Genomic DNA, 14682 nt, shown 5'->3' on the forward strand with positions numbered 1-14682 from the left:
ACATGGTTCGAATTTAGTAAGCTCTGACTGGCTGATTCACCTCCCGTCAATCGCCTGACTGGTACTGACTAGACACTCGCTGCGTGGGACATGAGCCCTGAGATTCTGAAATGTGCTCACTGTTCCCTGGCTGCATGTGCAGGAGGAGAGGCTGGCGGAGAGTTTCAGGCTCCACACTGAGTACTGTCTGTCCCTGCTGAGGAGTGTGAGGAAGGTGTTCCCCGGCTCCATCCCCACCGCCGTCACTCGCTGTGAGCTCATGCTAAAGTAAGCCAGACCACTCTCCAGAGCTGTAAAATAATACCGTTGCCTCCAGGGAAATGAAAATTTGTTTCTCAGTGCTCAATCCATTACATTTCTACTACATAAAAATGACTTGTGTCCGCCGTAGTAGCTGTTGAATGCATTCAAGATCTGGTTGGGCATTTGAGGTGGGATCACAGTCCAATTGAAAAGGGAATCTTTATAAGCTGCGTTGACTCCGTTGTTGGGTAAATATGTCCTCTATGTGTAACCACGCAGAATACTATTTCAAATATTTCACTCAAGAAAGGCCTTCCTAACCCCTTGACCTCCCGCCATTCTATCTCATTCCATTTCAGCTCAGACAGCAGAGCTCAGAGCTGATAGTTGTCTGATATGCAACTGATTTCCATATTGCTGCCCTGGGAGGCATGCTTTGCTTCCTTTCAGAAATGATTTAGATTAAAAAGACCATGGTTTGAATTTCCTTAAAACCCACCCACCTGCTTGCTGGTCACTGTAAACCTGTTACTAACCCATTGACATTTTTATGAGCAAAAATGCAAACAGAAAACACCAATCACTGCTTGAAAAGGCGGGGGGTTGGGTTGTTGAGTTAATGTTTGTAATGACGTGTCCTCTTGTCTATTTGGGATCAAGGGGCCTGGGACACATTCACTCCATACAGGTCTTTAAAACAGTGTGTCCTCTCCGCAATGAGATACATCTGGAAATCGCCTCTGTGATAAAGGTACAGCATTTAAATTAAATACTCAGTCAAATGCTCTCATCACTTTACATTATTATCACTGCTCTTTGTAGCTGAGATCTTTCAGTGTCTGCATTTTCTTTTGCTTTCTTGTTTCCACAGAAGGGCACAGTGGAGTGGTATGGGGCGACAGTCTCTCACTTCAAACCAGACGAAGGGGTGAGTTTGTGCATACGCGTGTCCGTGTCCAGGCAATGTCTTTTTTATGAATTCGTAGAGGAAAAAGGCAAGGCAGCAGAACAAAGGCTCAGCACTGGCGGATCATCTGCGTGGCACTGAATAAATGGAGCAATCCGCTCTCTCCGATTGACCTTTGGGCCCTGTGCCGTTGCAGACACTGGAGGAGCAGCTGAGACGTCTGGTGCTGGTGGTGGACACGGTGTGCACCGACGTGCACAGAGCACAGAATGTCTACAATAAACTCTTCTGCAGGTACCCACCTCTCAGCCACCAGGGCTTCATTAGCTCCACCTGCCCCACAGACCAGCTCCATTCCCGAGAAAAAACACCTCTCCGTGCTCCGCCAACCGTCAAAATCTTTAACAGCGTTGCCACGAGTGAAAGGGAGAAGGGCTCTGTCAGTGTGGGTTGGTGTTAAATAGATTGTAGAGTCACCTTGTTATATCAAACTCTGAATTTCATTTCTTCTCTGCTGTTGTTTTTTGTCTGCTGTTCTCAGTTCTTTGAAAGTGGATTTCTTCAGTATCTCCTATCGGCAGTTGGAAAAACTGGTAAGAATTTGCTCACTGAGGTCTGTGAGCTTTCATAGTTTACATTACATTACATTTAACTACATTGTTGCCTTAAAATTATACATGTAAAAAGTGTACGTCTACACTAATGTTCATTAAGCTATTTTTAACTTAAGCATTCTTTTTCTCAAGATCTTCAAAAGTTCATTTTCAGTGGAATGTAGCAACATGACATTTTGTGAAAGGCTTGAGTTCACATGTTGTCTTACAGTCTAGTAACAGTGACTGATGACAGCTTCATATGATGTCCAGTGTTATTAAACCTATGTTTGGGTCCATTGGCTCTCAGCAACCCCCTGATCTCATATGAGCCTCTTGTGTTCCTTCAGGTGGCAGATGATGTGAGTGTTACCATGGAGAAAGTGTGTGGGACTCTGGAACAGGAGGGCTCCCGGCTGACCCATACCATGGGGGAGACGCTGTTTGAGCTCTACATTTCCCTGAAGACGCTCAAGCACTTCAGGGAGTTCTTGCCCCTCAAGTGAGTGTTGGCCTGAATCTAGATAAAAGAGAACTAACTAGAACTATAACTAGAAGTAATTCTAGTTTCCTTAGTTCTGTTTTATCTAACCAAGGAAAACTCGTATAGGACCATAATATGATGCAAATACTATTCTGTGCCCTCCATTTTCAGATGGAGAAAAACAAAGCTTTTCTTTCCTTGTGTTTTTGGTCTAAAGAGTCTCAGTAAATGATAGTCAAATGCTGTACATTTGATCTTTGCCACTCCAAAGTCTATTCAAGAGTAACCTTTGATGTGCACAGCTTTGCAAGCAGTTCAATTGCATTGATTTTTTTTGCAGGGATGCCAAGATGTTGGCCTTGATGGGCTTTCATAACTGGTTCAAGACCTCTATTCACAAGTGGTTGCAGATAGTTCACCAGAAGTCATGTGACCGGATCCGTCGGGCCGTGGAGGTGGATCAGGTGAGTAAAAAACAGCTATCGAGATGGAAAGTCTCAGAAAATTGATATGCCAATGAAATTACCCATTTAATCTCTGTTATTTTATGAAGTGATTTTTTTCCAGTGTAAATGGCATTTTACCTACTCCCACCGGAGAGTCAGTTAAATAACTTTACTCCCACCTGGATTTAAATGTCTTGGTTATTAGTTCCAGCAGATTGCTGAAGAGTGGGATTGTGTGTGTGTGCGTGCGTGTGTGTGTGTGTGTGTGTGTGTGTGCCTGCTTGCGTGTGAGTGAGTGTGTGTGTGTATGCATGTTTATTCATGCGTGTAGGTGGGTGTGGCGCGAGGGTGTCAGCGGTAAGGTCAGTCAGTGAATGGTGTGTGTGTGTATGCGGTTCTCTTTGGGGCAGCTGGGGCCGGTGCACAGCCTGGCCAAGCACAGCAGCTCGGCTGTGGAAGTCACCTCCTGCTTCAGCCAGGTGCGGGAGTTCTGGGTGCAGCTGGCCTGGCCTGACTCCGCGGGGGCCTTCATCTTCGTGACCCGCCTGACGGACGTGAGTGATAGCTGTCTTTGCAGCCCAGTTCTCAGCTCGCACAAATATTTACTGCGAAGCACTGATTCAGTTCCTGTTTAGTTTTAGAAAGGGGAGACTATATTTCAAAACACGTGAACGATGTTGCTGGGATCAGCCACACTGAATGACTCACCAGGTGTGTCATGAATACCTTTGGCTTTATTACAGCATTAAGGAGGAGAAGAAATGTGCTCATTACGTGAAAATAAGCAAGTGAAGCAGTGAGTGAAAAGGCACAGTGAATTGCAGGTGGCCTATTTTCCTAGCAGGGATGCTGTTTCTGGGTTACAGGATTTCTGCAGTGCTGCTGTGTGTTACTGTGAGCTCATCAAGAGGAAAATTGAAAGGACTCAACTGGGACACGACCCCAAGACCCTCACTGTCCAGGTAATGCCTCTGAATACAGGCACATCCGGGGTATTTTAGAAAGTGGAGTAGCTTGCTGCATTTGGGGAATCTTGTGAATATGTTTCCAGTGTACCTTGTCTTCAGAAAAGTGTTTCTCTACATTCTTTTTCTTCATTATCTACTTTTATCTAGTCTTTCCCTTTTTCACTTTCGTCTCTGCCTTCTCCTGCCTCCTGTCCTGTGCTTGCTGGAAGCTGTGCATTGCTCTGAACAACATTGAGCATGTGCGCACCTTCCTGGGGAACCTTCCCCGGGACCTGGACTGGCGGGGGCTGGAGCAGGCCATGGAGGAGTCCTGCGGGGCGGAGGGCAAGGAGCAGGTCAACAAGGCCCTCAACGCCCAGCTGTACAACGTGGACATGGACCTGCAGAGAGAGGCCAAGCGCATGATCACGCACCTCACCGACAAGGTACAGACGACAGAGTGAGAGGAGTGAGTGACAGAAAAAGAAAGATATGGAGTGAGAGGGAGTGACAGACAGAGCAAGGGGGATAAAGGGAGAGTGAGAGAGACAGAGGAAGAGAGAGACAGAGACTGAGAGCAGAGAAAAGAAAGTAAGTAAAAGTAAGAGAAAAAGTAAGAAAGTAAGAGAAAAAGAGAAATGGTGGTACAACATTCAGTCATACATGTGGCATATATGTATTGACTTGAAGAACCTTCATGCGTTTTTACAGTATGGTCATTGCAAAGTATGTAGACCAACCTCAGCTATGTTCTGTTGAACTCTGCTCACAAAAAATTGAGCTGAAGTGTTCAGTTTGTCCAGGAAGGTATTTTCACTGATGAAGATAGTGGTTGTAATTAGGGCTCTGTACTCACCATCCAGTTCTAAGGGAGAATGTCAGGAAGTATTTTAAAATGTACTCAAAAATAGCCATTATGAGGATGACTTAATCCAACAAAAAAAACCTTCCTGGGTATAATTTTCCCGAGAGAATCATGCCAGAGGCCTTTTAAGATCAGTGAGCCATCTTGGATGAGGACGCTTAAATACATTTAGAACTTTAAATCCAATAGCAATTTTAATAATAATTCTCTTTCATTTCCATGTGCAGATGCTTATTGATTTGAGGAAGTACATCCAACACATCAGCCTCTCCCCAGACTCCATCAACAATGACGATGTAAGTCTGCCGTTTGTTAATCTTCTGTGTGTGTGTGTTCTGGTGGTTTCCTCAATCAGGGAGCCAATTCTCATAGTCACATCTCATAGTCACACTCTCAGTCAGTGCTTTAGCATGTCGTCACTAATGATGGCAAAAGTGAGGCTTTGTGAACCCTATAGTGGGTGAAGTTACAATGTGCTGTCAGTTACAGACTCAATCAAACGTGAATCAATCAAATGACTTTGACATTAGTTATATCAGTGAGTCAGTTACAGCACATGGTAGCTTCACCCATTTTGTGGTCTGTGAAGCTTCACTCTCATCTCACACCTCATTAAGAATGCAGGCTCCTTGCACCTCTTCAAAGGCTGTTCCTTCCCTTCTCTTCCAGGCTGTTTCCCCTCTGATGAAGTACTTGGATGACACTTTAGTCATCCTCAGCCAATCTTTAGTAAAGGAGAATCTGGCCAGGTGACTGTTTTGGATAACTGCATGTGTGTATCAAAAAGTTTTTCCACATGACTGCTGGAAATAGTTCAAGGTGAACTGTAGTCAAAACTAAAACTTAAAATGTAAATGTGTGTGTGTGTGTGTGCGTGTGTGTGTGTGTGTGTGTGTGTGCGTGTGTGTTTGTGTGTATGTGTATGTATGTATACGTGTGTGTGTGTGTGTGTAGATATATATACATATATATTGGTGTGTAGATATATATATTTGGCGCCACACTTCAGATCGCAGTTTACATGGCACATACTGTACTGTAAATAATCATTGTCTTTGTGGTTTGCCATTTTGGTCCTCCTCCATCCCAGGGTGCTGCACAACCTGTGGCAGCTGCTTCTCAGAATGATCTTTGACACAGTGACTGAGAACAGAGGTGTGCAGATGGAGTTCTATGGAAGGTTCCACTACACTATGGAGGTCAGTAGCGATATAGAAGCCTCTCCCTTTGTCAACTTTGACGTTAATGCATTTTTCCAGGTGTCCAGCATATTAAAATCCACCAGCACTTTTGAAAACAGTTCATATGTTTGTTTAGGAGCATGCCTTTCATGAATAATGATGGGTTTGATCCAGTACTGTAAATATAAGGGAATGAGGAAGGAAATCACAGTCATGCATATTTTACAACCGGGCACCTGGGGTAACTCTAGTAATCTTCCCAGGTGTCCTGTCCTTATCTGGAAAGCTCACTCAGAAGTAAAGTGGCTGTGTAGTTATTGTATGTTTTGTATTCATATAAGGTACAATGTAATTGTGCTCCCTACAAAATATGCTTTTGAGTGTACAAGAGCACCAAGATACTCAATCTCAAATCGTACTTTCGTCAGTGCATGCATATTTATAAAAAAATAGGTGCACCAAAGTATTGTCATCACTATGTGTTTTGTATTTTTAGTCATGGGGTATATGTAGTCATGGGTTAGAATGGTACCATATCACGCGGACATTGTGAAGCACAAGCCAACCGAATGTAGAGAGACACACACTATACATAGATGCACACACAAACGCTCAGACACACATACACACAGTAATGAGCATATGGAGACAGATAATGAGAAAGGAATGAGCTTAATTCTAAACGGAATTAATGTGTAGAATGTGTCACTTGTGATGCTGCTGTACATTCATTCCATCAAGGGAAAATAGGCTTTGTCATAGCAGTGGCTGACATCTGTAATGCATGTGAATATAAATAAAGACGTAACAAAAAGTGTTGCTGGGCAGCTGTTGTTGCAACATTGCAACAACAACAGATTCAACATTCACATTCATTTCAAAAGGCCTAATTGCATGAAATAAATTGTAATCCTCATGGAAGTGGAAACTGTGGAAGGAGTGGATAAAATTGCGAGATAGCGAACACAAGAATGCAGTAACTGGTGAATGTCAGTGGGTAGCAGGGCAAGGAGCTGGTAGTACACATGAATCATACCCCTCACAGTAAGGCAGTGTATTTTGAAATGCACATTTTTTGGAAAATCTTCCAATTGTTGCATTGTCAAAGAATAATTCAGCATACGGGTGGCATGGCCAGTTACTGTGAAATATGCCAAGGAAGAGTCATAGTTGTCCAATGTTTCAGAAATTCAGAAATGGAAAGAGCATTAGAGTCTTAGCTGATATACCATGGCTGCTTTGGACTAAGCATAGAATTTAGGAAATCTTGAAGGGGGAAAGTGCAGGTTGTCTAGTAAGAATAAATGTAAGGACAGACTCCATACTGTGCCAGAAGTCAGACATACCCGTCAGCCATATGTAGAATCAGTTTACTTAAGTGCGCTGTAGGCTGAAATTCAACATATCTAGATATGACACACCAATGGTGAGAAGTATTGTAGTGGAGAATTTGGGCAGGGAAATTAAGATGGAGGGGGAGAGGAAGAAGTAGAGGAAAAAAGGAGAAAGTGCAAAATGGTCCAAGCTTACTGTGTAGCTAAATGACATGCATGCAGTACCTTAATTCTGTGGGTTTAAGTGAGGTTAGATGTGTCAGAAGTGAATATTTCTAAAGATTTAGACCTCATGGTCATTCTGGTCCTTTCTACAGGAAAGCTCTGAAAAAGGGCATAACTCTTGGCCCTCTAAAGGTATGGCAATTTGACGACTGCATATATTAGAATATATTTTACAAAAATAGGGCTCCCAAATGGCTCAGACAGTAGAAGCACCGCTCATAGCACAGGCTGAGCTCTACAACCATATGGGATTTGAAAACAGTCATGTCATCCTCTAACATTGACCGGGAGAGTCACAGTGCCGGAACAACTTGGCTTATTTCCACTAGGTGCAGGGGTTTGAAGGTTGGCCAGGGTTTTCTAGTCATGCCACTGGTGCCTCCAACGCACTTAAGCACTTTCGAGGTACTTGGACAGAACAGCTGGGGGATGTGCCTATCCTCTGTTCTGTGATTGACTCCCAGTGCACTGTGGGACTGGCCTGAAAAGTAGTCGCATTGACTAGTGTACTTGCAGATCAAGTGCGCCTTGTCCTGGATAAGCTTCATGTTCATTTGCCGTTCACAAGAAGCTGGGTAGAAATAAAAACCAATTGAATTTCAATTTCAATAATTGAAATTGATATATTTATCAAATATATATATATATATATAAAGTAACCGAGAGGTCTGCAAGATTAAGTGAGCAATGGGTTGATCCTAGACTGTTCATTAAGACACGTCTTCTGGCTACATCATCAGCTTTATCATTTCACTCTGCATTCCTCTTGCTCTGCATACTCCCTGTGATGAGTAGATGAAGTCATAATGAAAGTCCTTACAGCTCCTTCACATCCCTTTGTGTTTCCCCAACCTGCGCACTCCCCTCAGGCCTTAGTGGAGTTCTTCCACGCTGAGGGAGAGGGGCTTGCCTTGGAGGATCTCAGGAGTGCAGATTACAAGGTAGGAGTGCGACGGCAACACTCCGGACCAGCCTTCAAGCTCCATTGACCTCCACACGAGGTCAGCTGACTGAACCACTCTGCTGTTACAGGCCCTGGAGGAGGAGCTTCGTCTGAACAAATGCTCATCTAATGAGCTGATCGAGCAGTACTTCCTGGAGAAGATCGCACAGCAGGTAGAGCGGAGTCAAGCTGGGTCACAGCTGAGGACTGCAGAACACTGGCAGAGAGATAATGAACTGCATCCAAATGTTAACATTTTTTATCTTGCTCCTACAGTTGTAATTTTCTCCACAATCCTTGTGAAAAAAAACACTGGAGACTACACGCATGCCCTTTCCCTTGCTGTCTTTCAAATAATATAATTTCAGGTCATTTACCACACAGTAAGGTATTATATATATATATATATATATATATATATATATATATATATATGTATATATATGTATATAATGTATTATTAGATACTATTATATATTAAATATTTCTATATAATTATACTATATATACTGTAGATTCGTGTATTCTCTGTCTAAATTATAAATCTTGGAAATGTCAACTACTCAAAACTGGATCACAGCAACTGAAACTTGGGTTCATCTTGGCCGTGTAAGGGCCATTGATTGGTACGTGCATGCTTCTTAAGTAATCCTTTCCACAGATGCCTTGCAGAAGTGTGAAAAGGCCATTCCTCACTGCGCCAATTTTAGGGAACACATACATATTAATAATGTACAACTGCCTTCCAGAGGATCCTTAAGCACAGCCGCTTTGGTCGGATCAGTGTGAAATGTTACTACGAGGCCCACGAGCAGCGGCTGACTGTGGAGATCCTGCATGCGGCTGACCTCATTGCTCTGGACGCCAATGGTGAGTGTGCACCAGTGACTCACCGTTCTGCTCTGAGCGGCCTTGGCATGCCCGTGCACACCTGCCCTCACTCGGCCTGCTGTTCGCTCGCTCGTAGGGCTCAGTGACCCCTTCGTCATTGTGGAGCTCTGTCCGCACCACCTCTTCCCCATGACCAAGAGCCAGCGCACCCAAGTTAAGCCCAAGACTCTGCATCCTGTCTTCGATGAGCTCTTCTACTTGTGAGTGACTGCCCACTGCATGTCTGCTACCATGGTCCTGGTACTAGACATGTAGCACTAGACCTATAGTGCTAGATACAGTATATAGTTATAGATAAGGGACTATGGCAGGGTATAGGCTATTACAGTAGTGCAGGGCCAACCATCTATTCTAGATGAGTCCAGGGATAACATTCAGTGTCTGATTGATATCCACCAGTTGACTCCCACAGCTGGACTCCCTGTCCAAATAATTTCAGTTTAAAACATTAATAGTGGTGGCAGAATGTATCCTCCTAACTGGATTTGCCCACCCTTGGGCCTGATTTTTCTGTGTACAGTATGTTACTGATAAATAGCCAGGGAGGATTTGTTTATTGGCCAAAATAAGATGACTCTTCAGTTAGTCATTCACAAACACAAACCTGCACCCTTGACATCCATATTAACTCAATGTGTTGTGACTGTTAACAGTGCAGGCAGCTTCCCACTCACACAGCACCCACTATTATCCACAGCACACAGGGACAAAGAGGGGAGAGGCAGGCATTACAACCATTTATCTGGGACTCATTTTATCTATGTGGATGATTCCTTTACCATCTTACCTGTAATCAGTATTTCAGTGCACTGAAACACCTATAAAATATGTTCTTGTATATTTTACTGTTGCGATCAGGTCATTAAATCAAATTATTATACTCTATCATATATGGAAAGTACATATGTAGTCCCTGTGTATAAGTGTGCTGTATGTGAACAGCAATTATACACTTAAGTGGCCTTTGTAGTAGCTCTGTTCAATTCCACATTCTGCTCGTCCGTTTATTTACTATACTGTTACTACTACTATTATTCTGGCCACAGCCATGTCAGCCCGGAGCAGTACAGGAACAGGTTTGCCTGTGTGACATTCACTGTGATGGACTACGATTGGCTGTCCACCAATGACTTCGCCGGGGACGCTGTCGCCCCGCTGAGTGACTTCTGCTGGCCAGGCAGACCCAGTGCCTCGGCGGGAGGCAAGAATCTTCCCCCAGTCATCCTCCACCTGTCCCGACAAAAGCCCAGCGGTAAAGTGCCCATTGCGTCTCCTAAACCAGACATATGGTTAACTCTCCAGCACATTCACACCAATAATGTGACCACCCTGTCGAGAGCAGCTCCTGATCAAGTTGTGTTTTGATCAACTGCAAAGTTTTAGCTCGCAAAAAATTGCAAAACATGCAGGTAGACTGTACTTGTCTGCTCGATGTGACATTTGTCATGTCCAGCACTAACCTCTCACTGCAAATAAAGATGAATGTTGAAACAGACTCTTGATTACTGTTACTATTTTAATTCACTTGTGGAAGCTATGGTATTGTATATCTTCATAATTTGGGGTTGGGTTCTCTTTTCCTTGATACAGAGAAGCCCATTGTGAAGATGCTGGAAGCAAGAACTGCAGACAGAGAGGCACAGGAGTTAGTGAGAAAACTGAAAGAAATTGAGAAGTCGATGGAAGAGGAATAATGTGGTGTTACCAGTATTTGAGTGTACTTTAATAATCTCTCAACACATGTGCTTTTCTACTTGTTGTACAATGTTAATTAAGTTTAAAAGAAAGTATTCTGGTACATGTGTATTTTAAAATGTTTTCAAAAGCAGCAAAGACCATCATTGTTTTTGTCAGTTCCAAAGGTCCTGTTGCTGTGCTGTATTTACATTTTTAACCATGGCATAACTTTTGCTTCTTTTTTAAAGTTAACCTGTGAAGAGAGTATTCTTATAAACGTGTTCCTTTCTTGTTATTATATGATGCAATTTTTTTTCTGATTAATATTTAGTAATTAGTGGCTGTTCAGGTTGTCTTTCCTTTAACAGAAAGCTACAACCTGTATTTGTCATTTGTAACTGTAGATGTTAACTAATTGGTCTTGAACCGTACTAAATTGTGCCACTGTCGTTTTGTAACTGCTGGGACCAAGGATCATAGCTCCCGTGGCCCTGCCTAAAAAACTGTATTCAATATTATGAATTGTTCTGAGAGATAAATTGTGTGTGCTGTTGAAGTGATTTTGAAAGTTAGTTTTAAAAAGTCATTAGCATCACTTCGCGCTTCACTCTCACATCAAGCCTTGGGACTTTTATCGTTTGTATGTCTAAGTGGACCCATGGGTACACAAGCTCATTACTCGGCATCTGTTCAAAGAACTCCTCTTAAAGCATAGCGTTCCAATGCCATGAAGCTGACAGCATGTTCATTTTAAAGTAGGACTGTAGCCCTATTCATTAGTTATATACTACTTGAGATGCTTAAAATAACATGTAGAAGACATGAGTATTCATGACAACAGTGGTCGTGCAAAAACATTCCCGTGGGACCCTCTTTGTAATGATTTCTGATACATGTGATTGTACCCACAATAAAAAATATTGTTGATTGTTGTCAATTTTCCAATTTTAAAATGTACTGTACATATATATTATTGTGACTTTTGAAACCATTTTGCCTATAATGAAATGGCATGTGTAGTAAAGTAGAGATTTATCGGTACATATTAATATACAGAATTTAATGAAAAGGGCTGCAGTGATGCTTTGAAAACAAAATCTGAACTCCCCCAGATTATTTAAAGGTGATGCAGACGCTCAGATGAACACACTACAAGGATTACAAATGTCAGTGGGATGCAACACAGACCTCTGTACTTCCAGGTGAAATAAATGCAGGCTATAGACGCTGAGTCCCCTCTCTTTGCTCACTGCCAGATGGCATTTGCACTTTGCGCAGCCGCCGTTCCTGCATTCCTCCCTCTCCCGCATGTTCTCACCACCCTCACTCTCTCCAGCCTTGCTTTTCCACCAGCAGTCTTCCTCCTCGCTGCGTATGTGCTGCCCCCCCCCCACACCCCACCCCCCCCCCCACCCTCGCAGGGCACTGAGCACAAAGTAAATGTGCACAAAGCGCAGCTTGACAGGGAGACCGTATGCTGGGTAAATAGGGTACTCCTGACAATATGAGTCACGCAGTTGTCACAAATAGATTCTGCTCGCCGCCTGGGTCTGTGGAGATTCGAGCGCTCTCTTTCCAGAGTCCACATCGAAAAGGACCTCGGAGGAAAGAGCGGCCGTCTGACACAAACTCAGTTCTGCGACGCAGGGGAAGACAGCTTAACGCTACGCACTGCCAACCAATGCGTTAACCAGGGTGTAGGGAAGGAGGGAGTGTGGTCGTAGGCTCCCACTGCACCCTGACGTAACCACCTGCAGCGTCTTGTTTGCAGTGTACAGCAGCCCATCCTTGACCACTATATTGGGTTCAGGCATTCCTTCCATGCTTGTGCTCAATCTACTTCCACTATTCAATTAATCTGGACATTCTGGGACCTTCTGAGACCCTCTGCAGTCTCTGTCAACTCCATCCCTTATTGCTGGTGGTCTTCCCATATTTGTATTCTCCAATAATGCTGTGCAAGTCAGTCAGGGGAGATAACCAGATCCCCAGGAGCTGATTTGACATTTTACCATGTGTTTGAAAAAGAACAAATATCTTGTGTTAATTGAAAAAAAAACATTGTAATGAAAGAGCATCTGTTGGTAAGCCAATTGTCCCATGTTCTCATATTTGTGAACTGCACTGCAATATAATAACAGGGCAGCTCACAGACCATGATATAAAATTAACACTACAGCAGATGATTTTTTTCTGCCATCAAATAAAACTCCAGAGCTAACTAATTTAGTTCATTATAAATGTGGCTTAATAAGCGAGTTCCACTCAGTGGTTTGCCTGGTTTGATGCAATTAGCAGCCAAGGCATTCATTGTTGTTGAAACACTGGCTAGGAGACTATTTGAGTGTGTCTTCTGTTAGTGTAGTGTGTAGTGTGTTTTTATTTCTGACATTATGAAGATTGATTTTTACATGGCTTAGTTCTCTGGCCTTCACTGGCATACCTATTAGTTCAGTTAAGACTCCCTTTGAGACAGCTCTGGCCAGTCCACCCACCCCACTGTGAGGGAGTAATTTGCACTTACTTGCAAAGTGAACAGGTGACTGTTGCTGAAAGGTTAGACTATCTATAAACCTCCATGCTCTTACGGGCCTGAAAGCACCAGTCTAGACCCCCTTTAACACTGGCTATTCAATTTGGTATTAGCAAGGGGATGCAAGACTAGACTTGAATGTGGTTTACAGGCCAGATGTGTAAGCTAGTGGTTTGTTTTCAAATACAGGTTGATACTTGACATTGCCTTTCAGCATCTAAGTGTGATTTTTACCTTATCTTAATGAGACACAACCAAGGTTGAATTAGAACCTGGCCTGTGTATGTGGACTATTTGCCTCATACATTATTTATGTCATAATGTAGGCCATGGCCTCCATGAAGGTAAAGAGTAGCAGAGTCAATTATCTTTTGAATGACCATGTAATAGATGATAATCTATTACACTCATGGTGACCATTTTATATATTTTTATGCCTGGGACATTGTATCATGCACAAGCTGGTATTATTTCATACTGTATATCGTGCAATTGAGCTTTATTCTACCTGTTGAATGGAAGCAAACTGTACAGTTTCTTTGTCTAAGCAAATGGTGGTTGTATCCACATATGGCAGAGACTTTGAAGACGAGAGACCAATCAAAGCCCCCCCTCTGAGGAGACGGGCACCTGTGAACTGTCCTAGGCTGGCTGCTCAGGAAGTCCCTCACTGCTGCCAGCAGCTTCCCCTCTGATTCACAGGCAGGCACGCGTGCCCCAGTGTGGTTTGGTTCAGATCCAGGAACCCTCCACCCCTCTCTCATTTCCACAACGAGATCACAGCTGGGTCCCCACACCATGAGCTTCATACACATTAATGTACTGGCAGCCTGCTGCTGAGATGCAACAATTGGATTTCACAGGAGTAAACTTTTTTTTTGTCTGCGCCGTCCAAGACAAAAACGGTCTTTCTTGCCATATTAAATGTGTCGAGAAAATTAAAATGTGAATAAAATTGAATATAAAAAATGATATGAAGGAGAGTATGTGACTAAGACTGCAGCTGAGCATGCTTCTTCAGCTGCTATCCAAAGGTGTTAGTGAATGAGAGGGTATACTATCTGGTAGGGTTGGCAGCCAGGGGAGGTCACAGGCAGGGCATGCTCTATCCCAGTTACCATCAGTAACAACCAGCCCATTCAGGGCAACTGTTAAGTAAACCAAACCCGCTCAATTACATGGTAAACCAAACCTGCTCAATTACCCTGCCAATCAGAAGAGGGCCATCTCCACCGCAAAGACAGGCAGGGGCAGACTTCCTGGAGGTTTCTGAGTTACAGGCAGAGACAAATGTGGCTCCCATGAGGCTGTTGAGTCTGTTGCTGAGCCTCAGGTTGCTGCTTACCCAGTTTTAGGGGTCCCAGAGCCCCAGCTCCCAAAAGACGAGGTCAATTCCTCCACACCATTATGCCC

The 14682-nt window shown here is 43.4% G+C and overlaps 1 protein-coding gene across 1 annotated transcript in view; it reads left to right on the forward strand.

Moving 5' to 3' along the window:
• Positions 1-10753, forward strand: part of baiap3 (BAI1 associated protein 3) — a gene marked incomplete at its 5' end in the record, with an annotated part of 31156 nt that extends 20403 nt beyond the window's left edge. The window contains 19 exons of the mRNA XM_036552845.1: positions 143-267; positions 904-994; positions 1115-1171; positions 1347-1444; positions 1692-1743; positions 2094-2245; positions 2568-2691; positions 3084-3227; positions 3540-3635; positions 3851-4066; positions 4713-4781; positions 5155-5234; positions 5576-5684; positions 8095-8166; positions 8258-8341; positions 8918-9038; positions 9136-9259; positions 10106-10311; positions 10650-10753. Of these exons, the coding sequence (XP_036408738.1) occupies positions 143-267; positions 904-994; positions 1115-1171; positions 1347-1444; positions 1692-1743; positions 2094-2245; positions 2568-2691; positions 3084-3227; positions 3540-3635; positions 3851-4066; positions 4713-4781; positions 5155-5234; positions 5576-5684; positions 8095-8166; positions 8258-8341; positions 8918-9038; positions 9136-9259; positions 10106-10311; positions 10650-10753 (2124 nt within the window). The remainder of the gene's footprint in view (positions 1-142; positions 268-903; positions 995-1114; positions 1172-1346; positions 1445-1691; positions 1744-2093; positions 2246-2567; positions 2692-3083; positions 3228-3539; positions 3636-3850; positions 4067-4712; positions 4782-5154; positions 5235-5575; positions 5685-8094; positions 8167-8257; positions 8342-8917; positions 9039-9135; positions 9260-10105; positions 10312-10649) is intronic.
• Positions 10754-14682: the final 3929 nt, after the last annotated feature.

This window comes from Megalops cyprinoides, chromosome 19 (assembly GCF_013368585.1).
Source record: "Megalops cyprinoides isolate fMegCyp1 chromosome 19, fMegCyp1.pri, whole genome shotgun sequence".
NCBI classification, from domain to species: Eukaryota; Metazoa; Chordata; class Actinopteri; order Elopiformes; family Megalopidae; genus Megalops; species Megalops cyprinoides.